General features: G+C 36.8%; 1 protein-coding gene across 4 annotated transcripts in view; it reads left to right on the forward strand.

Moving 5' to 3' along the window:
* Positions 1–2545: 2545 nt before the first annotated feature.
* Positions 2546–26480, forward strand: part of DACH1 (dachshund family transcription factor 1) — a 405982-nt gene continuing 382047 nt past the window's right edge. For all 4 annotated transcript variants that reach the window (XM_069467164.1, XM_069467165.1, XM_069467166.1 and 1 more), the window contains exon 1: positions 2546–3840. In XM_069467164.1, the coding sequence (XP_069323265.1) occupies positions 2987–3840 (854 nt within the window). In that variant the 5' untranslated portion in view covers positions 2546–2986. The remainder of the gene's footprint in view (positions 3841–26480) is intronic.

The raw sequence follows: 26480 nt of genomic DNA on the forward strand, positions 1-26480 counted from the left end.
TTTGAAATCTCAAGTTGATTTATCTGCTGTTGTTAAATACTGTTTGCCTTAATCATTGGCAACATTTCTCAAAAAAAGAAAAAAGGAAAGAGAAGGAAAAAAAGAAAGAAACCTTAAAATTTTTCAAGGCTTTTCTTTTCTACATATTTTAATTTGTACTATGCGCCTTTTCTAATCCCATTGTTTGATCAAAGGGGTAAGTGGTGGTTCCTTGAAACGATTTAGAGACCTGAGGTCGGGAAAAGACCTCATTCAGTTGGGGGCAAATGCCCCCAAGCTCTGCTTCAGAGTAGAGCACGTGTTTGTAAGCACCGGTTTCTCTGCAGTAGAAAATTTGGAGTTTGCTTCCAAGCAGGGTGGGATTATGACTTGATCTGCTATCATTACTTCCTGTCTGTGGCTTCCAATTGTGGCAGGTACTGAGTGAGTGATAGTTTGAGGAAATGTGAGAAATGAGAATGGTAAGGGCAGATGCTCGGCTTTTAATTCTCATTGTTTTCCATTTGTGGGTCTAGAACTTAAAGTGGTGAAGCTGTAGTTTAATGCTTTAAAACCATATCGAAATTTATTAAAGTTAGGAATACAATTCCAAAATAAAATTAGCTTTTCAGGGTTTAATGCTTTGTTCCTCCCCTCCCCTCATTGACATAGTAATTTGGCATTTTTAAAAAAGGTCATATTTTCTAAAATGTGCCTAAACAGTTCAAGAAGTGTATCAATGTATGTGATATATGTTGAATCCCTAATTTTAATTGAGGACAGATTTGAGAGCTAACACATTAATAAAAATTATTTCTGAATATATTAAAATACATTGGCTAAGAAGGCCATATCACTGTGTAAACTTTACCTATTTTTATAGAAGTTTGTCAACTTTTCTGCAACAATCAATTTTCTGAATTCTTATAACCCAGGAAAGCTTCTGGGTATTACTGCTGTGTCAAAAAGTTTAGCATAAACTTAGTCTAATTAGTTAATAGTGTCGTATTTCCCTGTAGATAGCAGTTCCTGCACCTTTTGACACTACACTTTAAAGAGTTCAAAGGATTAAAATGACAAAGAGAAATGTGATAATGATTTAAACACTAAAATGGCAAAAATTTCATTAGGAAATTTCCCAACAATGTGAAGGTGCTACTAATAGTTTATTTTTAAAATCTGTCAAATTCTAAAACATTGCTTCATATCCTGTGAAGTTACTGAACATGTGTCGACAGGTTCAAAGCCCAACTAAATTAAGATTCTTAGAGTTATAAGCAGCAAACAAACTTGACCTATGTTCAAATCATGTTGCTCAAAAATCTTTGAATAAATACCTTCATGCAACAAGTTATAAAAGGGAAGAAAAAGAAAGAGGAAGGAAAGGAGGAAGAGTCAGTCTAAGCTAAGCCCAATGTTGTTTTAAGCACACCTACCCATTTTGCCTTTACAAGTCAACTAGTGAGCTTTCTGTTTGCTCTTCTCGTTATTTACAAAACATATTTTCATTTATAAATTGAAAAGGACTTTCCAAAAATACAGTGGTACTTTTCAAATTAAAAAAAAAGTAACTATTATGTTATTCAAAAAACACATTAGCAACTGGCCTTGGGTCTTAAAGGATATGAGGATAGTTGGTTACTGTGCAAGACAGGTGAATTAATTATAGAGTTTTGGGTAAGAAAAATCAGTGTCTTCTTGTTTTCCACTTTCTAAATCTTCAACCGTGCCTTATCTCTTTGAATTCTCTAGGTGTAACAGGCATTTCTGACTTGTCTTTGGGGTGAAAGTGAAGTTATTTCAAACCATTCACATCATGGCAAGCGTTTCTTTCCACGGTCTATTAGGAAACAAGAAATTGAATACAGAGCATTCCATTATTCTTAAGCGATTTCGGACTGACTTTCTTCCCAGAACTTGAAAACTGTCTTGGAATTTTCGCTATCTTTATATAAATAAATAATTTAATAGAAAACGAAAACAACCAGATGCATAAAAGCATTATGCTTTGCTTACATGTTGGTTTTTTTTTTCTTCAAAATAATTTCTTAATAATCATGAAGTGGGAATGTGTTTTCATTTATATCTCACTGCAGAAACGCGTGGAGCTACATCCTAAATCCTTGAAGGAGAGCTCGGAGCGCTCTAAGTTGGCAGACGATTGTTTAGAAGCTTTTGGAAAAAATTACGAGCCGTCGCGGACGAGATGGAATATTAGACCTGCAATCTAACGGTAGCAGAAGAGAAGTAGACGATCTCTCTCTCTCCTTTCCCGATCGCCACTTCTGTGTCCCCGGCTTTTCCTCTCCGTCCCTCCCACGGTTTCTTTCCGTGTCCACCCCCTCCCCTCCTCCTTTTCTCGCACGCTCTCTCCTCCTGCGTCTCGCGCTCTCCGAGTCTCTGCTCCGAGTTCCTGGTTGGATAATTTGGGTTAATACTAGTGAGTGAGGTTTTTGCGGCTTCAAAGGGTATTTCAAGTTTCCGGAGCTCCTCCCCTCTGCACCGTGTGACAACAACAACTCGTCCAGCCGGCAGCCTGCACTTTTCAGCTCATTTTCTCTCTGTCATTCCCCTCTCAATCTTTGATCAATGTACTTGCCAGGGAGAACCCAAGTCCTTCAAACCTCCTCCTTTTCACCTTCATCCTTAACTTTGTGCTAGAGCGGGACCCACACAACAACAGCCGACCCTCCCCGCCCCCGCCCCCCCCCCCCAAACCAGCCCTCGATCCCAGCCCCCGGAGAGGACTCGCATTTCGACTTGCGGGACACTTTTGTGCGTTCCTCTCCAGAGCGCCTCTCACGCTCGCCCCTCCTGCGCTCGCTCTTTATTACCTTCACCTCCTGTCCCCCCTTCTCTCTCTTTCTCCTTCTCGTCCTCTCCCGGAGTTGTTGTTGTTGTTGCCCTCCTCGCTCCTGCTCCCCCCTCTTTCCCCCTTGCCCTCCCGGGGGTGTGTGGCAACTTTTCCCCTCGCTTCTCCTCCTTCTGTTTCCCCTTATATGTGACCATGGCAGTGCCGGCGGCTTTGATCCCTCCGACCCAGCTGGTCCCCCCTCAACCCCCGATCTCCACGTCTGCTTCCTCCTCTGGCACCACCACCTCCACCTCCTCGGCGACTTCGTCTCCGGCTCCGTCCATCGGACCCCCGGCGTCCTCCGGGCCAACTCTGTTCCGGCCGGAGCCCATCGCTTCGGCGGCGGCGGCGGCGGCGGCGGCGGCGGCGGCCACAGTCACCTCTACCGGCGGCGGCGGCGGCGGCAGCGGAGGCGGCGGCGGCAGCGGCGGCAACGGAGGCGGCGGTGGCGGCGGCGGCGGCGGTAGCAACTGCAACCCCAGCCTGGCGGCCGCGGGCAACAGCAGCGGCGGCGGCAGCATTGGCGCTGGCGGCGGCGGCGCCTCCAGCACCCCCATCAACGCGAGCACCGGCAGCAACAGCAGCAGCAGCAGCAGTAGCAGCAGCAGCAGCAGCAGTAGTAGCAGCAGCAGCAGTAGCAGCAGCAGCTGCGGCCCCCTCCCCGGGAAACCCGTGTACTCAACCCCGTCCCCAGTGGAAAACACCCCCCAGAATAATGAGTGCAAAATGGTGGATCTGAGGGGGGCCAAAGTGGCTTCCTTCACGGTGGAGGGCTGCGAGCTGATCTGCCTGCCCCAGGCTTTCGACCTGTTCCTGAAACACTTGGTGGGGGGCTTGCACACGGTCTACACCAAGCTGAAGCGGCTGGAGATCACGCCGGTGGTGTGCAATGTGGAACAGGTTCGCATCCTAAGGGGACTGGGCGCCATCCAGCCCGGAGTGAACCGCTGCAAACTCATCTCCAGAAAGGACTTCGAGACCCTCTACAATGACTGCACCAACGCAAGGTAAACAGCGCGGGGTAGCCTCCGCCGCCCGCGGCCCCTTCCCACCCGCCTTTCCGCCCTTCCCTCGCTCCCTTCCCGGCGCCGCTCGCTCCGCGCGCCCTCGAGCCGCGCGCCCATCGAGCGCGGCCCTCTCCGCTCCTTCCGCGGGGCTCGCCAGCCGCGCCCGACCCCCTGAGAAGTTGGCACCTCACTCAGCCCAGCTCTTGCTCTTCTGGCCCGGTCCGCCCCTTGCTCGCCTGGGCACTGGGGCTTGGCTGCTGTGGGACGCTGGAGCCTCGGGGCGGAGGGGGCGGGAAGGGGGAGGACGGCGCCTTTCCAGGAGCCACAGCCCCCTTCCCAGGGCGCGCCGGAGTCTGGGGACCCCACCTCCCCCGGCGCTACTGCCGGTGTTTGTGCGCTCCCCATGACCTGGGTTCCACCGCAAGCCTCCCGGCACCCGTGGGGCTGGTTGGCGGCGCCGAGCGGCGCCCCAGGGGCTGGGGGAGGTCGTGACCTGCCCTGCTGGGTTCGGGGAGCAGGGAGACGCGCTCCGGGTGAGGGGCCCGCTAAGGAGCCGCGGGACTGGGTCAGCAACCAAGGGGTTCACTTTGAGGTCGGGAGGGGAACAACCCCCGAGGCTGAGAAGCTGGGGCAATCCTGGGGAACCAGCAGGGAGTTCAGCTCAGAAGCCCCAAAGGGCGGCCTGGCGAGGGGAGGGGTCCTTGTGTTCGCGCATGTGTGCGTGTGTCCGCGTGTGAGCGTGTGTGTGCGCGCGTGTGTGTGCAAAGGAAAGAAATGGATACGTTTGCCCCGGGGCAGATATGAGGGCACCAGCCTGTTTTCTTCTGTAGGGGGAGGTGACCGGGTGCCCGAGACTCTGCTCAGAGAGATTGGGAAGGGAGACCACAGCACTCTCTCGCTCTGTCTCTTTCTTTCCAAAGTCTTTCTCTTTCTTTCTTTCTTTTTGTTAATAGCTCACGCAACGAGCAGGTGCACACTTTGCTCTGGGATGCTCTGCGCCTCAGTACTCCGTGCCTTGACTTCCCCTGCCCAACAAAGCGCGCGCACGGGGAGGCCGCGGGACCGGTCCCGGGCCGGACCAGTTTTATGCTAATGAACGCTCAGTGGGGGAGGATCTACCGAGAGGGGGCGGGAGTGGGGCAACTTGTCAGTTTCGGGGTAGAGATGATCGTTCCACCCCCGCCCCCCCCTTCACGGTTCCGCTTTGTCCCCACGGTTCGCTGCAGGGAAGCACAGAGGGAAAAGTTCAGACAGAGATGCCGGGAGAAAGAGAATAGGGAAAGTTGAAGACCTGAAGCGGGCACGTGGGAACTGCGCTCAAAATTTGCGCGGAAACTTCGGTACCCTCTAAATAAGTTTAAAGACTGGGAAAAGCAACGGAGTTGGTGTGCGCCCGGGCACAATTAGGGAATCTGAGGTGGGGAAGAAAGAGGTGTAGGACGAGATCAGAAAGAAATTGGGGTGAAAAAGCGTTAGCTGTTTCTACCTTGGAGACAGACTCCTCGCTAGTGCCTAGAAGGGCTGTAAAATGAAAAGGATTCAAACTCCAGCCCAGCAAATGTGCTATTCTGATGTAGCCAGAAATTCTCTTCCGTGTTTATTTGCCATTTTTTACATGGGGGGATGGGTGTGTGTCTTGGTTTAGAACATTCATTTCTTCTATTTTGGGGTAAATAGTGAGAGAGAGTGTGTGTGTGTGTGTGAGTGTGCGCGCGCTCTCGCGTGTTCAAGTGTATACACAGGTGGCAGTAAAGATTGGGGGGGGCGTGGAACCACGATCACCAAATGTCATTTAATCGGATAATTCGAGTTCTTGGTCGCCTAGAATATAAAATATTTGCCCCAAATTTTGTTAAAACTATTTGAACTATTAGGGCAGAAAATTGTTCCAGAGTTATGAAGAATGCTAGGTGAAATTTGAAGCCAGTTCAGATGTGATTGCTACAAAATTGTCTATCCGATAAATTGTTCACGTGAAACGCTACTGTTTTTTTCTTTAGCAATCAAACATTCCCTCTCCTCTGAATCCTCTTTGTGTGTTTCTTGCACCACACATTGTACTAGATAATCAGTGTCCAGTTCTCTCTTTCTCTCTCACACACACACCAAATTGCTTGAGAAAACTCTCTTCAATGACTGCATTATAATGAATGTTATAATCAGTGTAAAACTTGCTTTTTTTCCCCTGAATTTTTACCTGGACTTTGAATGGAAGTCTGCTCACCATAGGTTGGAGAATATTCTTAAAGTTATTGACCGCATTTAAAAAAAAAGTTTTTTTTTCCCCTAAGGTTACCAGCAGCTCTGTAGTTTAAACTTGCAGAGCCAAGATAAGTTAAACCCAGTGGAACTGTTTATCCCTTCAAAAATGTCTCATCACTACTCTGATTATGTTTTAATCACTTGGCCTCAATATTTTGCAATTAAATGTGTTGTTGTAAAACCCTATTTCAAGTTATTTTAAGTTAAACGTGGGAAGTTTGTGGATTTAGTATTGGATTTTGATCTTAGATCAGTGAAAAAGCTTGTTCAAAGTTAAATACAAGCAAATATTGTAGTGATTAACTTGAGATGTTTAGTTGCAGATACCTGCCTATGATTTTCTAAACTCTGCGACTGATTAAGGAAATAGAAAACTTATAATTGAATTCCTTCTTACCAAAATGTAGTGTTTGCATTGTGATGTATTATTATTTTTAATGATTATTACAAGAGTTATCTTATTTCTTAACTTTCAAAGCACTAACCTAAAATGTTTTGCATCTTAGATTTACAAAAACTAACATTACTTTTTCCATTCAAGTCCAGTATATGCCTTTGCTATTAAGATTCTTTTTCATTCACCTAGACATATTGATTTCTTTCACTTTGGTTTCTTTCTCCTCTAGCTACTTAACAGACGAAGGGGATAATTTATGCAGAGTATGAGAGAAACTTGAAAGAAGGCAAACTATATAAAATTATGTATATATATATATGTTTCTCATATATATGATGTATGTGTGTGAGAAACATCAAATCTTAGTATTCTCAGCTTCTTACAGAGCATGTGTCTGTCTCTTAAGCGTTTAGATATCAGGGAATCCGAGGAACTAAAATGATGCTAAAGAAAAGAAAGGTTCATCAACTTGCTCAAAGTGGCTCAGTAAGTTTAGTAGCAAACCTTAGAGTGGATTTAATTTGCTTGGGGCTATTGCATTAGTATGCTATCTATGAAAACTAGAATAAATGTTGAAGCCATCTGTCATTACCACAAGGAGATGAAAAAGAGACTATCACCTGCTAGACAGTAAAGCTAAAAAAATAAAGGTCTCAAAATATGAAAGAAAATATTAGGAAATATATTTAAAAGTTGTCAAAGGGCAAAGTCTGACCTTGATCAGCTTCCTCCAATTATTTTTTAAAACTAAACATTAGTTGCATGAACTTGGCTGTTACAACAGAGGTCAGTTAATTAACTGTTTACCATTAAATAACAACAACAAAAAAGAAAAGTAATTATGTACGTGGTCAAGTCTCTGTTTGTATGAGTCAATTGCTTGTTTATAGATTTGGGTTAGGATTCAATTTTCTGTGAATTCAGGTAAAAATAAAAAGTGACCCTGTTCTTTATGTTATCTAAAATGCTTATTTCTATAATTATTGTCAGAAGATGATTTTTGCTCAAGCTCTTTCAAACCAGATTGTGATTTAGGTTCTATGAAGCCCTAGATTTGAGAAGTTTTTAACCTGAGTAGGTTGCAGTTAGTTTTATCAGACATTTTTTAGACACATACATATATTCACAAACAGTATTCTTTTGTCTTAAAAGTCAATACCATCCATGGACAGAAAATTGAAAGACTTTCTAAGCCTTTTGTGTTTCAGTAGTAATATGTCCATGAAAATTTATTATAAGAAGTACAAAATATATTTCAATTCTTGGCTCTGTTTTTTTGCCTGGAATTTTTATAAAGATGGCAAGCTGAGAGCCTATATTTATTTAACATTTCCCCTGTTGCCTGCTTTTCAATGGCACGGATTTATGCATCGATATAGAAGGTTTCAAAATAAATACAGATTCACTTCTAACAGATAATTATGATACTTGGCACAGAGAAATTCAAGAATTACTTCAAATGAAGAGACACTCTGCTTTTGAAGTTTTTGTATTACAGTAGATTAATGGTGTCTATAAAGCCTAAATGTCTCATTTTATAACATTTCGAAAAGGATAGGGCATAATTAGAAGACTAAGGCATAAAATACGAAAGTTGGTTTGGTTCAACAACTTATTTTCGTATACTTTAAAAGTTTAGCAAATTATACTTTAATAATTAGTATATGAACAAAATGTAAGAATATTCTAACCTAAGGTTTACCTTGTTCAATCAAATCGTATTGTAGGATATAAATTCTTGAGTTATTTGGATAATATCTTTCAAATTATTTTTTCTTGTCGTTAATCTCCAATAATACGATAGTCAATCTCAAAAGTGTGCATGATTATGAAGATACTTTACTTTCTGAACTCCGCAGTTTATTAGTTAATGCTCTGAGGCAAGAAATTTGATTCATACATGTGATATTTTATTTTGTGTAGCTTCAAATATTATATAGAATAAACTGCATGACAGGCTTTTTTCCCCCCAGAGTTTTCTTATGCAAAATTTTTTGTATCACATTTGATAAAGAATTTTTAAATCTTCATTTTATTAGTTCAAATATACCTTTTTTTTTTGTTTAATCTGTTACATTTTACTGAAGTTGTGTGTAAATTACTGAGAGAAAAATATTAGCCACCCTCTTTTTGCCTCAATACCTCCCCCACCCCTCTGAGATGTGACACCCTATATTGATTAAAGTCTTGGCAGGATTGGAGCATAAATCATTCTTCTCTTTGGCGATTTACTACGTGTGATTCACCAGCATGCGAAAACATAATATGCTTTATTGTTTCTCATCTGATGTTTTGTTTTTGGAATGTAAGTAGCATTTGTAAATTAGCTTAATGTGCAACCAAGTAGTTGTTATTTTAAGAACAATTTGTGCTTTGACTATCAATTAGTATTATTTTATCTTTCCCAGTTATTTTACTAAATCGCTTCATACAATTGCCTTTGTCAATCAAGGAAAATAGTCATTTAAATTGCATTGTATTAGCGACATGGAACATGACTATTGCAAAATATAATAGGAAATGAAACTCTCACAGGTTGTAAACTGTCTCCCTTTGAATCCCTGTCTGAAGAAATTAATTTGAAATATGCCTTCTAAATAGGTACAGGTGAGTCTTCCAGATTTCGTTAAACATTTTGACTTTAAGGGTTTTGTTACTTGGTTCTTTAAAAAAGTTAAATTTTGAATTTTGTCTTTTAAGGATTTTATTTTCAGATTGTTCACTAGAAAAAGTCACATCAAGTTATATACCTTTAAAAAAACAGGAAATATAAAAATTGATGTGAACCATTTGGGTATTTTAAAATGTAATTAAGATAAAGTTTTATCGTTGGGTTGTTATAAAAGTAGAATGACCTTAGCATATGCCAGCGTGTGCCATTTTCTTCTCTGAGGTAATTCATTGTGATTGGTCAGTTTGAGATATATATATATATATATTTATGGATATATATATGGATATATATGTATACATTTGTCTAAATACTATATATTTAGTGTATTAGACTATGTATAAAGTATATGTAGCTTAAATATTCTAGCTAGGAATACATTATATTTTCAGGCTTTGGGGCTGCATTAAGGAGCTCCTTTTCCATTATATTTGTTATGTTCAATAATTAATTTTTTAATGAAGAAAACCTTGAATTAAAAGTCCACTTAATGGGGCTTAGATGAATGTAATATCAAAGGCTCTGATCTGCACAGATACGTATATCCCAGACATGGCAGAGGCTCTGTGCAAACCTACATTGTGCTCAAATTCCTTTACTTTCCTTCTTCCCAATTTGCCAAAAGTATTTCTAGTAAAAAGTAATTTTTGTTACCATAGCTGTCTTTTAAATAACTTCTATTTGCTGATATTTGCTTTTCAGCATGTCACAGACAGGAATGATTTCATTACAATAGTGTAGCTGGTTTACCAAATTATTGCTTTAGAAAACAAAAATACCAAGAATAAGATATTTATATTTGGTCCAGGAATGAGCTATTATCAGATTAACTGGTGGATCACTTTGTTAGATGGACCTATTTATTTTAAGAATGTTTCTGAGAATCTGTTAAGCCTGTGTCCATTGTTGCTGGTTACAGACAACTAATGATTATTTTTATGTATAAATGTTCAAATGACAATGAACAGAATTTTCAATCCAGTATAAATCAGTCAATTAGACAATCAATAAAAACTCACTGCTTTTCAAATTAATGATGGAATTAACATTAGTTGAATTAAATAGTAAATAAATGTCCAATTTTTAAAAATGTATGTCAAATCATATAGAGAATGACCCAAATCACCACTTGATTCAAAGTCAAGAAACTTGAACCAGATAAATTAAAAATTTCTTGGGGTATTCTTACATGGATTTCCTCTAGAAGAGAAGAGCATTCTAATTCACGCATTTAAAAAAAATCATCTTTACATTTTTCTAAATTGGATACTGAATTTACCAATGACTGAATTGTGTTAGAGGTGTGGTTTTGTTGCTTTCTGAACCAAACTGGCTTGGAGATGATCCAAGATTTCAAGCTGGGATTCTTCTGCATGTTTAAATGTATGTGACTTGATTGAAAGTTGTCAAAGACAACTTATTAAACTGGAATGCTCACTGTGTCATTGTTTACTTGGTTTATTTTGTTGGTTATAAGTATACTGAAGTGTCCTAAACTATGCAGCACAGCAACACACTGAGTAACCAGTTGCTTTCAAAAAAAGTTTTAATGACAGAGAGAGAGAGCGAGAGAGGTGTGTGCGTACAGTTAAGTTAGATGCACTTAACTGAAGCATCTAAAATAATATTATTGTATGGGTTGAATACAGTACCTGGAATAAATTATATATTTCTAGCAGGAATTCAAAATAAAATAAGCCAGGCACAGAAAGACAAATGCTGCATGATGTCACATATATGTGGAATCTAAAAAAGTTGAATTCATAGCAGAAAGGAGAAATGGTGGTCACCAGGGGCTGGAGACCTTGGTCAAAGGATATGAAATTTCAGTTACAGAAGAGGAATAAGTTGAAAATATCTATTGTACAACATGGTGACTATGGTTTCTGTAATTTAAAAAATATAAATGTAGTTTAATTTGACTGTTAGTAGACCTTTAAAAATCTTTCAGTGAATTTTGAAAATAGCATATGTTTGACAAAAAATTGGATGTCCTTTTAAACCATGGTTTCTGTAAAGCAAATATTGAAATAAGCTACATAATATATTGGTTGATTTTGGTTAGTAACATTGAATAATTGAAGAATATTTTTCTTTCCTTAGTTTAAATGAATCGAGTGGTAAACATAAAGCATTAAAAAGTCACAATGTTAAATTATCTTTGAATTTACATGGTATCAAATGTTTCTAAATAATTAGATTACCCTCCCAGTCACAACAGGAAAAAACAACCTTATTTTTCTTCAAGGACAAACAAAATATATCTTAGGAAATAAAGTGTACTAGTTGAAAGGGAACTATTTTATGGAAGCATAGAGAGAAGCATTTGCAGTAAATACTTGTTAATTCATTTTAAGGGATACTGATCATTTCTTAAGTAAAGGCAATGAAAATAAATCTCTAGAATATGTTAATCAGGAAATACTTCATTACATTCACTTACTAGGCGGCTAAGAGTATTTTTTTAAAATCTTAAACTATATCCTGAAATTTTATAAATAGTAAATGGGCTGTATTATTTGTAGTCTTATAATTTAAAAACATTTCATTTATGTATGAACAAAGTTAATCACTGAAAGTATAACAACTCTTTGAACTCATCACAGTTCTGCTACATTCAACAGTGCTAATTCCTATTTTATATTTAAAATTTTGATTTTTCTATAACTTAGTTCATGGAAATGATACTTTTTGAGTTAGCACTTTCTAGTTTAATAATGCCTTTGGATTTTAAAGCAATAACTTGGAGCACTTTTAATTTTCATATTACCAGTCACATCTTTTACAGTAGGATAGATGTTCTTGTGTGTGCAACAAGTGTAAAATTTTTATCAGTATTTTAGATACTGCGGTGGATGTTTTTATATAGATTAACCTTAGCCAATTTGTAGTGCTATGTATCTATGCTTTAAATAATTATAGTACATTTGGAAGAAAAGCTTTTACATATGTGTGTATGTTTAAACACACACATACCTGCAAACACACACACTTGTAGAACTTAGGGCCATGCGACAAATAACTTACCAATAAAATTGCTTTTTATTTTGCTTTTCATAACACATAGAAACATAAAGTAACACATGAAGAAACAGATTCCACTTTACTGAATGACAACAGAAAAGATTAAATAGAGTAAAAGAAATAATTTATACTTAAATATTTAAAAATATAATTGTAATATACAATGTTATATGGTTACTAGGACAATGATTAAAAACTTAGCTTACAACTTTTAGACCTTTATTTTTTATAATTTAATGTACTTTTGAGTCTCTTTAAAATATATTGTGAGAATCATTTTATTTGTATGAAATAGATATTAACTGTTAGGTGTTAGAATCTGAACGTTATTGAATGACACTAAATGTGCTTGATGTCTTTGCTCTGTTTCTTTTATTGGTTTATTTCATTACTTCTTGCACTTTATAGCAAGCATATCCTTTAGAATCAGTGAATAAATGCAAGGAAAACAATTTCATGCCTACAAAAAAATGGCTGTTCTTCTAAAAGCTTTGCCATAAATGAGATGAGTTAGGAATGAGGTCATTGGGTTAATCTGCAGGTCTACATAAGGAGATGTGTATTACCACTTCTTGGAGTGGACAGTAATTGTCTTTGAAAACACCTGGTAAAGATCCAGTTAAATTGAAATCAATTACTTTCTCAATCATTCCATGGCATTTGTCAAGTCATTACGTCATTGGCAAAAGTGCAAGAACGCATACATTTTTTTTGCAAAGTAGAAAGAAGCTTACAAAGAACAGTGACTACTTAAAAGTTTCTACCTCATCTAAAGATTATGGAATTAAAAAACAAAATAAAGTTATGTACATAATAAAAAACCTTGTACAAAAGTATTTGGTAAGAAGTTTATTGTTGCATTTAGTTATCTACATGAAAACAAACACATTTAACATCACTTTTTGCATCATCTGGTGTGCATATATTTTAATAGGAAAAAGTATAAGTAAAAATGGTTACAAAATATTTTATAACTTGTAAGCTCTGACACATTTATTCTTACTCTCTAAGAATGCTCTGACCAATGTGTATTATAATCAAAGGTGAATATATGTCTGCTGCTTACTGATTTTTTTCCCTTCACACCATTTACAGTATGGTACATGCAGATTTGAACTTGTAGCCAGGAACAGTGCTTCCATGCTTCAAATTGCCAAAAGACCCCAGGGATAGAAACTTGACCTGCTTTTATGAAACCATAGAATTACATTTATACAAGTTACCCCATGGGAAAAGAATGAACTGATCCCAATTCAAACCTTAATATTGGAGCCTTCTGGGTCAAATTTGATTTTTCTTTCTGTTAACACCTGTTTGGCTACCATATTTAGTGACTTGATATTCTTTGGAAATTTTAAAAGTATTATTCATCAGTGGTATTTCATAGTTAAGCCAAAGTGCCACCAAAATTTTATAGCTATTTAAGTTTTTTCATGTTATTAAAATGTTGATTTTTAAAACAAATGTATATTCCTTTTAAGTATACTTCCTAGATTTAAGGAGTTTAAACACAAATTTAATTGGATATGAAAACAATTATTTTGTACTTTTTATTAAGTTCTCTCCTCTAATGAGTCAGTCCAACTAGAAAAAAACTTTTTTTTAGGGAGCTTTTCCTTGTGATAACATCTCAGAATAAAGGTTTTTATATGAATATGCTATATTTTCTTACAGTCACATTTCAGATGGTTACATTTCTTATTTTATTTTTAGTTAGACCATCCGGAGGGGTTTCCGGAAGGCTACTTTTGCCGTTAATAGTAACAAATGAAGGTGGTCATTGATAAATTGGATGCATAAAAGCTATTTTTTATTTTAGTTGGAGTCACTTTAGTTATGTGGAATGGTACCTCTTTGCTTGTAACTGACAGTATTAATAACCTCCATTAGATTTCAGAATGAGGACCTACTTCTCCATGTAGTATGATTTGCTCCAAATGTTGTAGACACAAAAACACCTTATAAATGGTAAAGCAACACACATATGTTACTACAATTATGATGGTAAAATAATTCTGTTATCAGATCTTGGAATTGAGGTGAGCAAATTCCTTTCTCAATTAAAAATTAAAAAGAATTTCAAAGACCTCTTACGTCTTTTTCACTTAACATCAGTAAGATCATTTGGATAAGTTATTGTTGGTTATTTCCCTGTAAGAACCAAACAAACATTTCTAGTAATCATGGTCATAATAAATCAATTCTTGGAATAGAGTAAAAACATTGAAATTTCCAATGGAAGGTATACTGCTTCCCTACTGTCATAAGTCTTGATCAACAAGAAACTGTATGGAGTTTTAAACATATGTTGTTCATTCTTTTTTATTGGCTGTTCTGTGACCAAAAAACTTACTTTCACTGTGAGCTAACAATTTTTCTGCCTTGCCTTGACACTTATCACTTGAATGAAGATGAGAAATTAAATCAGTTCTTTAGATGTTTCCTAATATCACTTTGATGCCATATTTACAAAATATTGATATCTAATTATATATTTTATTTAATTTGAAAGTTTGCACCCACTAGTTTCATGGTTATTTAACATGGTGATGGCTCTTCACTTTCTCCAACTGTGATGGAAAGAAGGAAAGTGGGTAGATCATAAGATCATTATGCTGGTCTTAAAAAGAATATATTTCAGAAAAGGCAACCTAATCTGACTTTTGTAATGGTGATGATATGAAGTTTCTATAACCTTTTTTTTGTCTTCCAGTGGCTCTTTGCAGCTCTATTTCCAATAATGATTGATGGTACACACCACATGAACTGGAAAAAAAAAATCACATTAAAAAAATTTATTCAGTGCCTGAAAGGAGAGATGGAACTTTTATTTTCAAGGCAATTCTCTAACAGTAGAGCAGTCCTTAATATTGCACAGAATTCTACGTGATACTCAAAATAGGAAGCCTTCAGACACCAAACCAAATTTCATCTTCTTAAATATCCTTGTTATCTAAATTATCCTCATACCTCCTGCCCCTCCCTTTTTTTGGTAGAAACTCTAGTGAAATTGTGCATAAAAGAGAAACACTACCATGAAATTTACCTGCAAATATCTAGCCAACAACAGAACCAACTCAGTTTTTGAGCTTTCAATATTTAGATTGGATTCCCCAAATTCAACAGTGTGAAATAGAATATAATTTATTTACTTATTTTGAATTTTATTTTTCCAAAAATCTATAATCAATTTTTATTAAGGTATTTTATTCCAAGTTTAAGAAATAAAATTAAAATGGTGTATTTGATCTGGAGTAAACTTTTTTGCTTTTTCTTTTGGAGAGTGGGTTAAATAAGGGCCCATGACAGGAATGCTGTTTGTTTTTCACAAAAGTTGTTTGTGATTTCAGGTACCCTTGGGAAATCTCTTGATCAGTTTCACATCTGTTCCTGTCAAAGTGGGTGCTAAGATACCGGTCACCCAGCAACCATGTCCAAGAGGGAATTGGGCCGATAATAACTTCAAAAAGGAATGACAGATGCTAGATTAGGATGAAAGACAAAACGCATGAAAAATGAGCTTGTTAGAATCAAAAATTTGTTCAAGCACCTTTATGCAAATTAAATGAATATTGAATATTTGCATGCAGTAATTTCTACTTTTTCATTTGATTGAAAAGAATAGTGCATTTAAACTCACAAATGTGACTTCTTTCTTTTGTACTAATTAACATACAAAGCAGAATCTCTTTTTAAAAAAATCAGATTAGCCACCTGGGTTCTTAGATCTCTACTAAGTATGTTACAATGTTTTTCTTATGAAAATGGTGCTTTTTAAGAAGACTTGGTTTATCTAATTTTTTCATAATAAACAGTCACATGTGAATTAAGATTATTTTAGATGAATATAAATCCATTTCTTGAGAAAGCATTTCAAAAGTAACCTTATCCTGTTGTCCTTGAAATTGGTTAATGTACATTAATAAAAGATCAGTCAAGATGAGTTCACACCAAAAGCACAGACTTCTCATTGACTGGTTAAATAACAATGCATTAAAGTAAAGCAAAGTGCTGTACCCAAAAAGAAAGTAGGCAGGAAGATCTCTTCAAAATTTAAGATGCTCTTTGATACATTACCAGTTTTTCTATTGAACTATTCACATACTAATCAGAATTTAGAAGGGCCTGATAAAATGTAGTGATTGAGAGAGGTTTCTGAGTCTTGGTTTAGCAATGTCTAATGTGGTCACGTAGAGAAATTGATTTTCTTCAGAAATTAATTAATTTTTCATATCGCCCTAAGCTGCAGTTAAAAAGAGTGCATACTTGTCTGTTTTTTCCAGAAATATTGCCTAATCATATTAATACCATTGCCCTAAGGATGAAAAGATAATTGTACAAATGCATTTGGAAATATGTATCACTGAGTATTTATGATTAAATTATGCAAATGACCCAGCTCTCATCCTTTCCAGACCCAGATTGTCTAATTAGGATTGATATGCTGAATAGATGTTCCAGAATTTGAATACAAGCATGTCCAAGGAGCAGAAAATTGGAAATGACAAGGCTGAAATCCAAAGAAAAGTGTCTTTAGTTTCTATACTTTGTTAATGTGCTGTTAGCAGTTGAGGGTTTTTTCCCCCCTCCCTTTGGCTATTTTGTGGCTCATATGTGCTTATTAGAAACAAGTATGCAAAATGAATTGAACTTTAGCCAGTAGCATTTTATTTCTATTTGGTGCTTATTTTAAAATAATAATCTCTTGGTCATTCAAAGAGAACATCACTATTAAGTTGCTTTAAACAATGTTAACTTACCCTTAATAGGGTGACTTGTCTTTTTTTTTTTTTTAACTTCCTCTGAATTGGTATTCTAGCTTTATTTGAAAACTAGCTTTCCAAACTTAATGATATACCAATGCAGTAATTCCTAAGGATATCCTTTCTTGAATCTATAGTTCATTTGTTCATTCACTCACTTAAATCCCTGTCTTCTTGTAGTTGGAGAAAACTGTTTAAGCGACAGTTCTGATTAGGAAAAAAAGAAGCAGTACTTTAAGTGTAACAATGTTTGAATGTGAGATCCTCAGCAGGCTTTCTCCCTCATTGATTACACTCATTCATCTCAGATGGAGGGGTGGTGGTGAAGAGCAAGGAAGGGACTGAACTGTCAGGACTCCAGCCTTTGTTAAGCAGCGGGTAGTCACTGCCTCTGAACCCGGCTGGCTCCTGCTTCCCATCTGCAGGATGATGGATTGCTATGTTTAATACATTTCAGCTTTTGTGTGTCATAGTGTGGACAGACAGTACTATCAGTGATTTCAACAGTGATTAGGAAACCCTTTCAAACCACTCCTATTGGCCAGACAGCTTCCAGGAATGTGGGATGAAACATACTCATTGGCACTCTTGCCGTGTAAACGTGTAGTTTAACGAGGCGGGGATTGTACACTCACTGCTTAAACCGATGGAGAAGCCCACTGAGAATTACTAGACTACGTATCCATGAGAAGAAAATTACACAAGATAATATTAGGAACATCTTGGGTCTCCAACTAAAATATTCATCCCAAGTAGGCCCAAGTTTAAGATGAATTTGTATTCTTTATATAGTAACAGCACATGCTTAATGGCAAGACTGCAGTTCCTAGACTATGATGTCAGTTGTTGCTGTGCTCATCAATATTGAGCTATTTTGCTATATGGTGAGGGTGGAATATGGTGAGGACTATGTTAAAGCAATAAGACATGACATGGCATGTGCTATGCTGGGATTTGCTGAGCTGTGGGTGCTTTGTGGTTCACAAGCCCAAAGGGTGAATGATTTCAACAACCAGAAAACCACTACATACCAGCTCAGTTTTCTCCCTAGAGTGCCTTATACTATTTATAAAGCTGATGCTAAGAAAATACAATTGACTAAAGGAAAAGAAACTGTTCTTTTAAGCCATTAATAACATAGGAAAAATTTTATTTCAAGAATGGAACATAAGAAATCAAACTGGTAAATAATACATCATTATTTCCCAGTTATAATGTAATACACCAAATGTAGTGTAAATTATAATGTAAATTATAAAATGTATTATGAACATGGAATATCAGCTATCTTAGTAAATAGTTAATTATCAAAATGTAATACAGCCAGAGTTTTGAAACAAAAATTTAAATTAGGGGAAGCTACTTGTTTTCAATTGATCTCTATTAAGAGTAGGGTTAAAGACAAAGTTTAGATGGTCAGCTGCAAAGGTTTGATGAGAATATGGACTTCAGATCCTACATTATATTTTCTCTTGCTGATGTAGTTCCTACACTGCACGATTTTCACCTAGGATCCCTTCAGTAAAGACTTCTGGTTTTGAATGTGTGCTTGAAGCATACTCTCAGATGCACACATCACAACACAAATGCACACGTGCACACACATTGCATTTCTTTTCAACCAGTTCAATAGCTAAACTTTTTGGCGTTTTGATATTGCTGATTTCTTAATAAAGGCAGGTGATACTGTACTTCCTGATAGAGTTATACAAATATTCATATATTTTACAGATTTTTTTGTTTTATTTGAAGATTATTGAAACAGTGCTCAACTTAAAAGTTATGCATTTGTTTAGCATATTCCAAAGAAGCCATTTGTCAGAGTAAATCAAAGGTAGTGATCATATCTACTTTTGTGTAAAAATTATATAACTGGGCTTAAATAAATCTAGATTTTTAAATCAAAGCTATTCACAATTTATATAGCAAATATATAATGAAATAATGTACTACCCCTCAACATTTTTGCACTGCATAATCATTCTAATGTGTGGTTGTCAAACTTTTAGTAGTAGAGTATTGAGTAGTAACGACTGCCTTCATAGTGGTGGGTGGGGGGCGGGCAGGGAAGTGGCAGAATGTTTATTCTTTCAGGGAAGCATAAGGTATGGGGGGGGGGAAGCTATTAGCAGGTCACATCTCCTGAAATCACTGTGATGTGAGGAATTTTCTATCAAGTCAAAGGGAAATGCACAGTTCAGGGTACCTGAGTTAAGCTTCCGAGCCTTGAGCTCATCTTGGAATACTGAATGGAAGGGCAAGGGAGTGTTGAACAATACTCTGTTCCAAAGTAGAGCTATGTCATTGAATGGTCGTAAATTACTCTGCTTATATTCTTTCCCTTAACTATTTGTTAATAAATTTTAAATAAAATTTAATAGTCAGTAAAGGGGATATAGAACCTGGTTGGGGGATAGACCTTAAGGAAAGGAAAGGAGCATTTATACCTTGTAAGAGCTATAGATCCCCCCTCCCATATTATAGGAAATAGAATTATTTGGCAAATTCAAATGTATATTTTGCCCACAGATGAACCTGTTTGGGCTATTCAAAATTGGAACTTGTGCAACTTTAGGAGTGTGTGTGACTGTATGTATGTATGTGTGTATACACACAGCTGCATGCACACTGTCGGTTGCCAGCCCTTGTTATACACATTGTTAGTCTTTTGTTTAGTTAAACACCATAATTACAAAGTAATACAACTCATTTGTCTTACTATAGTTAAATAAAGAAAAAATTTGTGCTGGAAACTAAATGAATGAGTTTCTCATGAAGCTAAATGAATCAGTTTACTGTCTGGAAATGTTTTGGAGTGGAGGAATATTAGAATCACCTCTAATCTACTCCATCTGTCTCTAGCCACAGTGTGGGTACACTGGCTCCCGCATGTGTGCACAACAGCTCTGGTCTTGGCATCTAGCTGATCCACAGACTGGGGGAAGTAGAGAGTCAGGCCAGCAGGTTCAACTTCTTATTTCTCAGTAGCTTCCTATAATGATTCCACCTCTAATGAGGTGAATTACTACTGCATGAAAAAGGAGAAAAAAGGCTTTTGGCCATCTTAGCTAATAAATCACATTGACTGCCTGGCTGATCAGATCAATTGTGCATAAATCAGTGCCTTAGAGAGTCTTAAAATAAGATTCTACCAAGACCAATTGATCCATGGGCTTGTGTAAAGGCATGGTCTCTTGCCGATAGCAAACCGGCGTCCGCAATATTGAGACTGTTACATGCCGTCGAATGTTGAAATGAGTGTTTCAGATCTCAGAGGCATGGCTCTGACGTGCGAGATACTTGTGACTGTCAACAGAAATGTTTTTGTCTTCTCCAGTTCACATTTGTTAGTTAGCAAGAAAATTTAATTATCACTACACATGCAAAAACTCAGTTTTTAAAACATTGGCAATAAGTGTAATTCTTAGGAATTGTTTCTGACAAAAATATCTGTCGCACTGTATGGAGGAGGGACAGGCTTGTAGCCCTGGCTTGGGTGGGGCAAATGCATTACATGTAACTAAAATGTTTCTATCCCCATAATATCCTGAATAAATGAAAAAAAAAAATAGGTAACAAGTGATAAAATGGCACTTTAGAAAACTAATTGTCATTAATATCCAAGAGAAGTATTTAATTACCATGATAGCTGTAGATTTGAGATTTACTAATCTATAAACACCTTAGAATCACAAGAAGAGTCGGGAAACTTGATTTCATGTTCCGATTGTATGTTACCGTTGAGGGATGTTGGATTATCAACCTGAAACTCCAAATTCTCAAGAAGGTTGTGTGGATAGGAATGTGATAATAGTTATTTGAAAGTACGTCAGAAATTGTGAGATATGTTTTAAGAGTTGTTATCTGTTTAGAATTCCCAACTGAATTTTTAAGACATCTTTTACCAGAAGAGTTTACAAAGCATAAAGACAAATCTATTTTGGTTCTTGATATCACACTTTATTCTTCTTTCTAAGGAATACCAATTAAATCATAATACTTAAAAAGAATTTGTGAATTAGGAAAAAGTACAAAGTCCTTTTATACATATAATATTTATTAAACTTTTATTAGCATTAACTTCTATGGATATTTTGAATAATTTATTAACATTGTTAAATTTTTGAGAAGTAAGATAAGACAATATAGTCATAGCATACATAAAGGAAATAACTTATTTTATTTTGGAAGAGAAAGGTTTCAATATCTGTAGTAACTGTTCTGCAATTCTCCATGAAAGCAAGAGATTCTATATAGAAGTTTAAGTCAGATGATATTGCATCTTTGATTTCATTTTCAGTTGCCTAGAGCATTCTATGATGGCTAAGTCTCCAGAATTTTCTTAAACTAAATACATAGTTTATAGTTATTATGTACCAAGCATCTCAAAATCCCACAGGTGATTATTTTTTGTAGTCTCCTGTTTTGAAAATAATTTGAGATGGGCATTCAAACATCTTAACACAATTTGGTGCCTGCCAGATATTTTGTGTACTCATCAATATAACAGTGTTCCCTGTGTCAGAATACTATTGTTTTGCATTTGTCTGTAGATTTATGATAATGTCTTATGTAATAAGCATTGTTCTTCCCTTGTTATATTGTGAAATTTAGTAGGTTGTTGAGATTGGATCTAATTGATTTTCCTCTTGGCTTTTGTCTACAAAAATATCTCTTGTCCAAAACTCACCAGGGGAAATCCAGGTGGACTTCTTTTGTTGTACTTTACTTATTGAAAATTTTGAAATATTTATGATCAACTGTTAACAGTTTTAAATGTAGCTATATAGATACTTTCTCATGGAAGATTGGCTGTTTCTCAAATTGATCAATAGATTTTATAACTTGAATGAATTTAATTTCTAGTGACTAATAATTACTTCCTAGTATTAATATAGAGTTATTTTGTATCTAGTTTTGCTAAAACCCTCAGGTACTATCTGGCACACAGTAGGCACTCATTACAGGTGTAATTGACTTCCTTATAGGAATTTTGTTTGCCTATTATTGAATTACATGAAAATGTTGAAATTTTTCATTATAGCGAGTTTTGGTTATGACTACAATTAAAGCACTAATAGAAATGTAGATGTTTTAGATTTCTCCATAGAAATAAAAAAAAACAAAAGTATATTTAACACTAATCTTAGGCAGCGGTTCTCAACCTTTTTGGCACCAGTAACGGGTTTCAGGAAAGACAATTTTTCCACAGGTGGCAGGTGGGGGGTGGTGGAGCTCTAAGGCCTAGTCCCTGGCAGGCTGCAGACAGACTAGTACCAGTCTGCGGGGCCGCGGCTAGAGGGTTGGGGACCACAGCTTAAGGTATCTTTAATTCCTGAATGCTTCCTATATGCCTACGGTAGCTTAAGCACAAATATTTAAACTTCATATATGTTTATACTCATATGATTTTATAAGGTTGAAGTTTATCTCAATTATTATTAAGTTTTATCTATCAGATTATGAAAGGTCACAAAATACGTAATTTTTAAAGTAGCTAAACATTTGAATTGAGTGGTTAGACCAAAAATAAGTGTATATGTATTTGCAGTTTGATACTTACATGCTACTATTTTTAGTATTTATTGTTTGCTAGGAGTTATATTGTGTTTTAAATATGTGGTCATCTTCAGTCCCTATAGCAGCCATAAGAAGTAGGTTATGACTACTACTTTTAAAGATGAGGGCACTGAAGATCAGAGCAGTTAATTTACTTGTTTGAAGTTACACAGCTAGTGCATGGCAACTGAAGGAAATGGAATCCAAGCTCTCTTATTCTAGAACTTTTATTTCCTATTGTATTGTCCTATTCAAATAGTACTTAACCAATGACTCTAATTAGATTGCAGTGTAAATATTATAAATTATTTGGAAATAATAATACACCTTTTATTAAAAATTATTCAATATGTGTGTGTGTTCTGTGTGTCTGGAATACAAGTGTGGGAAGTAATGTTTTTTCACTAGGTTAATTATGCTTTAGAGCAACCTAGTAGTTTTATGACAAAACTTAATATTATTTGTAGTTCTAAGATTTTTAGAAACATTTTTACAGTACAGATGTAAAGCCAGTTGTAATTTTTTCTTCATGTAAAATACAGAAGTGACATTAAATTTTGTATTCATTAGCATTGTTGATTAATTTTTATCATTTTTTTAACTACATGATGACAGAAGACTATTGTGTGCATGCTCTCCCAGTCCCAAGAACAGAAGTATATTAGTATATTCTCTCACTCTCTTTTATTTTTTTATTTTTTATATATATATATATACACACACACACACACACACACACACACATATTTTTAGAGATAGGATCTTGCTGTGTTGCCCAGGCTAAAGTTGAACTCCTGGGCTCAAGAAATCCTCCCAGTTAAGCCTCTTGAGTAGCTGGGACTACAGTTGTACACCACCGCATCAGGCTCTCTCTCACTCCCTTTTTATTCTTTAAATCTTGATCTTGTTACAATGTATTTAAATTTTTTTAAAATAAGTTCAGTATCATCATAGGGACTCTTACCACACAACAGTGCAGATTTTGCTCATAAAATGAAATTTGAAATAATTGCAGTGTTAATTTATTAAACTAATTTATGCCTTTAGATCAGTTGTGATCAGTGGAGAGAAATTAATGTATAAGAATAACTGGATTATTATTTATTGTAATTCCAGTCCTTTCTTTACAGCTTTTAATTCACCCTCCATACCTATTTTGTTTCAAAATTCCATCTGAGTACTACTGTCAGAGTAAGCTACTGTGATTACTGAATTTGTATAATTCCCACTAAATTTAAATAGGTTATTTTTAAAAGCTTGAAAACCATTCCTTCAGGCATGTAATTGGAGTTTAAACATGATTTTGTAGTAGATAAAGCCTACTAGGCAGAGTTTGCAACAAACTTTCATTCTAGTTTTTATTTTTTTATTTATTTATTTTGAGACAGAGTCTCCCTCTGTTGGCCAGGTTAGAGTGCCGTGACGTCGGCCTAGCTCACAGCAACCTCAGACTCCTGGGTTCAAGCGATCCTTCTGCCTCAGCCTCCCGAGTAGTTGGGACTACAGGCATGTGCCACCATGCCTGGCTAATTTTTTTCTATATATATTTTTAGCTGTCCAGATCATTTCTTTCTATTTTTAGTAGAGACAGGGTCTCGCTCTTGCTCAGGCTGGTCTCCAACTCCTGACCTCCAGTGATCCTCCCTCCTCGGCCTCCCAGAGTGCATGAGCCATCGCGCCCAGCCCATTCCAGTTTTTAAACAGATGTTTGTAGAAATTTTGGGGTGGGCTCTGGTTTTCTTCACAAGCCGTTCTTTGGAATCAGCTTCATCATTCTGCATCAATGATCCACCTGTACGTTCTTCCATTCAGGTAGTTTGCCATTTTTTGGATGTCTTTAGACTTTATTATTATTTATTTTTTACAGCAGAAAAGATACTTTTAGCACACTAAAATTTTAGCATACTTACATTTCACATGAAGAACTTGTTTACCAGATTGCACATTTCCGTGATGTGCAAGTCCCTTGGTGGGGCAGTTCTTTTCTTTACTCATCGTTGTTTAGTCCCTTTAATCTAGTGTGGGAAATAACGCTTTTTCACCAGGTTAATTGTTGTGTGGGGAAAGTGATGGAACTCCTGTTCCAGGGTATCTGCGGTTAAGGTAAGGTAAGGAGTCGACTGTGGCATAGCTAAATATTTTGCATTTTTCTGTTAATGTTTAGTGTCTCATCAAAATCTTGAATAATAAAAGATCATGCATAAATGATATATTGCATACATCAAGAACAAAAGATCACCATTTCTCGCTAATTCAGGAGAGGAGGTATAGTGTTTAGACATAACATTTAGCAATGACCCCTATATTTTTAATGGTGCTGAATTACATCAACTGCATGTTGAAAAAGTGAGAAGTGCCTTGATGTTTCTGAATTTTTTGCCTATTTATAATTGAACCCAGTGGTGGACTAATTTCAGGGCTGTCCCCTTGCCACTCTCTTACCCCTGCCTTGATTGCTTGTGGGGATTACTTTTACTGTTTACTCACAACCTTGTATCATTTCAAACTAACAATATTACGTGAAACTAAGTAAATTCATGGAAACCTCAGTAGTCATGCCTTAAAACATGCTTTAAGCATAACAGAATCATTCAGTTTTAAATTCTTTTAGTACATGCTCTTGGGAGTTTCAAACCTTTCCTTCTTCCTTCGTAACTTTCAGTGCTAAGAGTCAGGTGAGGGCCCTTCTGTGGAAAGACAAGGATGTACAGAAGGAAGCAGTGCCATTTACACTTCCTCTAGAGACTTCTTTCTTAATGGGCTGCCTTTGTCCTTTTTCTCCTATGCAATTTGATTCTTTACATTTATGACTTCCCTCAGGCAATCATTGTAATGCTTTGCAAATAGTATGGTCATTTAAATATTTGTAAGGAATAAATGCACCTGGTTTAAGCAATGGGCAAAGCTGCCTGAAACCTGCACCATAAATATATTAACATCTTCCCAAATGACCTTGATACAAGGTGTGGTTGGCATGCTTTCCTTTGGTTCAATATACTATTACATTAAAAAGCACCACAATTGGGTTTCGCTATACGATATATTTGAAGTGAACGTTTATCCTTGCTTGGATATGTCTAATAAACAAGAAAAGCTTCTTGAAGAATTGCAAACTTCATTGTAGTAGGGCAGATTTGGAACTCAGAGTACTATTGTTTTTCAAAATCAAATAGAATCCTAGAAGCATCATTACTACATTTTTAAGTTATTTTTAATAACTTTCAGGTGATGTAGGACAGTAAGGAAGGAGCCATACACATTTTTCATAGTGTAGCAGTTTCAATATTTTTTTTTTTTTTTTTTTTTTTTTTGAGACAGAGTCTCACTCTGTTGCCCAGGCTAGAGTGAGTGCCGTGGCGTCAGCCTAGCTCACAGCAACCTCAAACTCCTGGGCTCAAGCGATCCTCCTGTCTCAGCCTCCCGAGTAGCTGGGACTACAGGCATGCACCACCATGCCCGGCTAATTTTTTCTATATATATTTTTAGCTGTCCATATAATTTCTTTCTATTTTTAGAGGTGGGGGTCTCGCTCTTGCTCAGGCTGGTCTCGAACTCCTGAGCTCAAACGATCCGCCCACCTCGGCCTCCCAGAGAGCTAGGATTACAGGCGTGAGCCACCGCGCCCGGCCAGCAGTTTCAATATTTACATGATGGAAGCATGTCTCTTCCACAAACCATGAAATATTATTGAAATTAAGATTCCCATTAAACAAACCTTGTCTCACCTGAGCATTCACCGTGTTAACCAATGCTAAATAAGACACCTGTTTGACAAGTCAGAAGAGTAGTACCTTTGATTGTGAAATCATTTTGAGCCTGTTGTCAACCTTGCTGAGTAAATTGTAAGGAGAAATATTTTAATATTTTAAAATTTAACTTTGATAGGTGAGTATTTAAATATCTTGTTTTTATTTTCTTTCCTTACCTCCGCTAGCAATTCCCCATAATCCTTCAATCCTTTATC

Source organism: Eulemur rufifrons, chromosome 4, assembly GCF_041146395.1.
Source record: "Eulemur rufifrons isolate Redbay chromosome 4, OSU_ERuf_1, whole genome shotgun sequence".
In the NCBI taxonomy this organism is placed as follows: domain Eukaryota; kingdom Metazoa; phylum Chordata; class Mammalia; order Primates; family Lemuridae; genus Eulemur; species Eulemur rufifrons.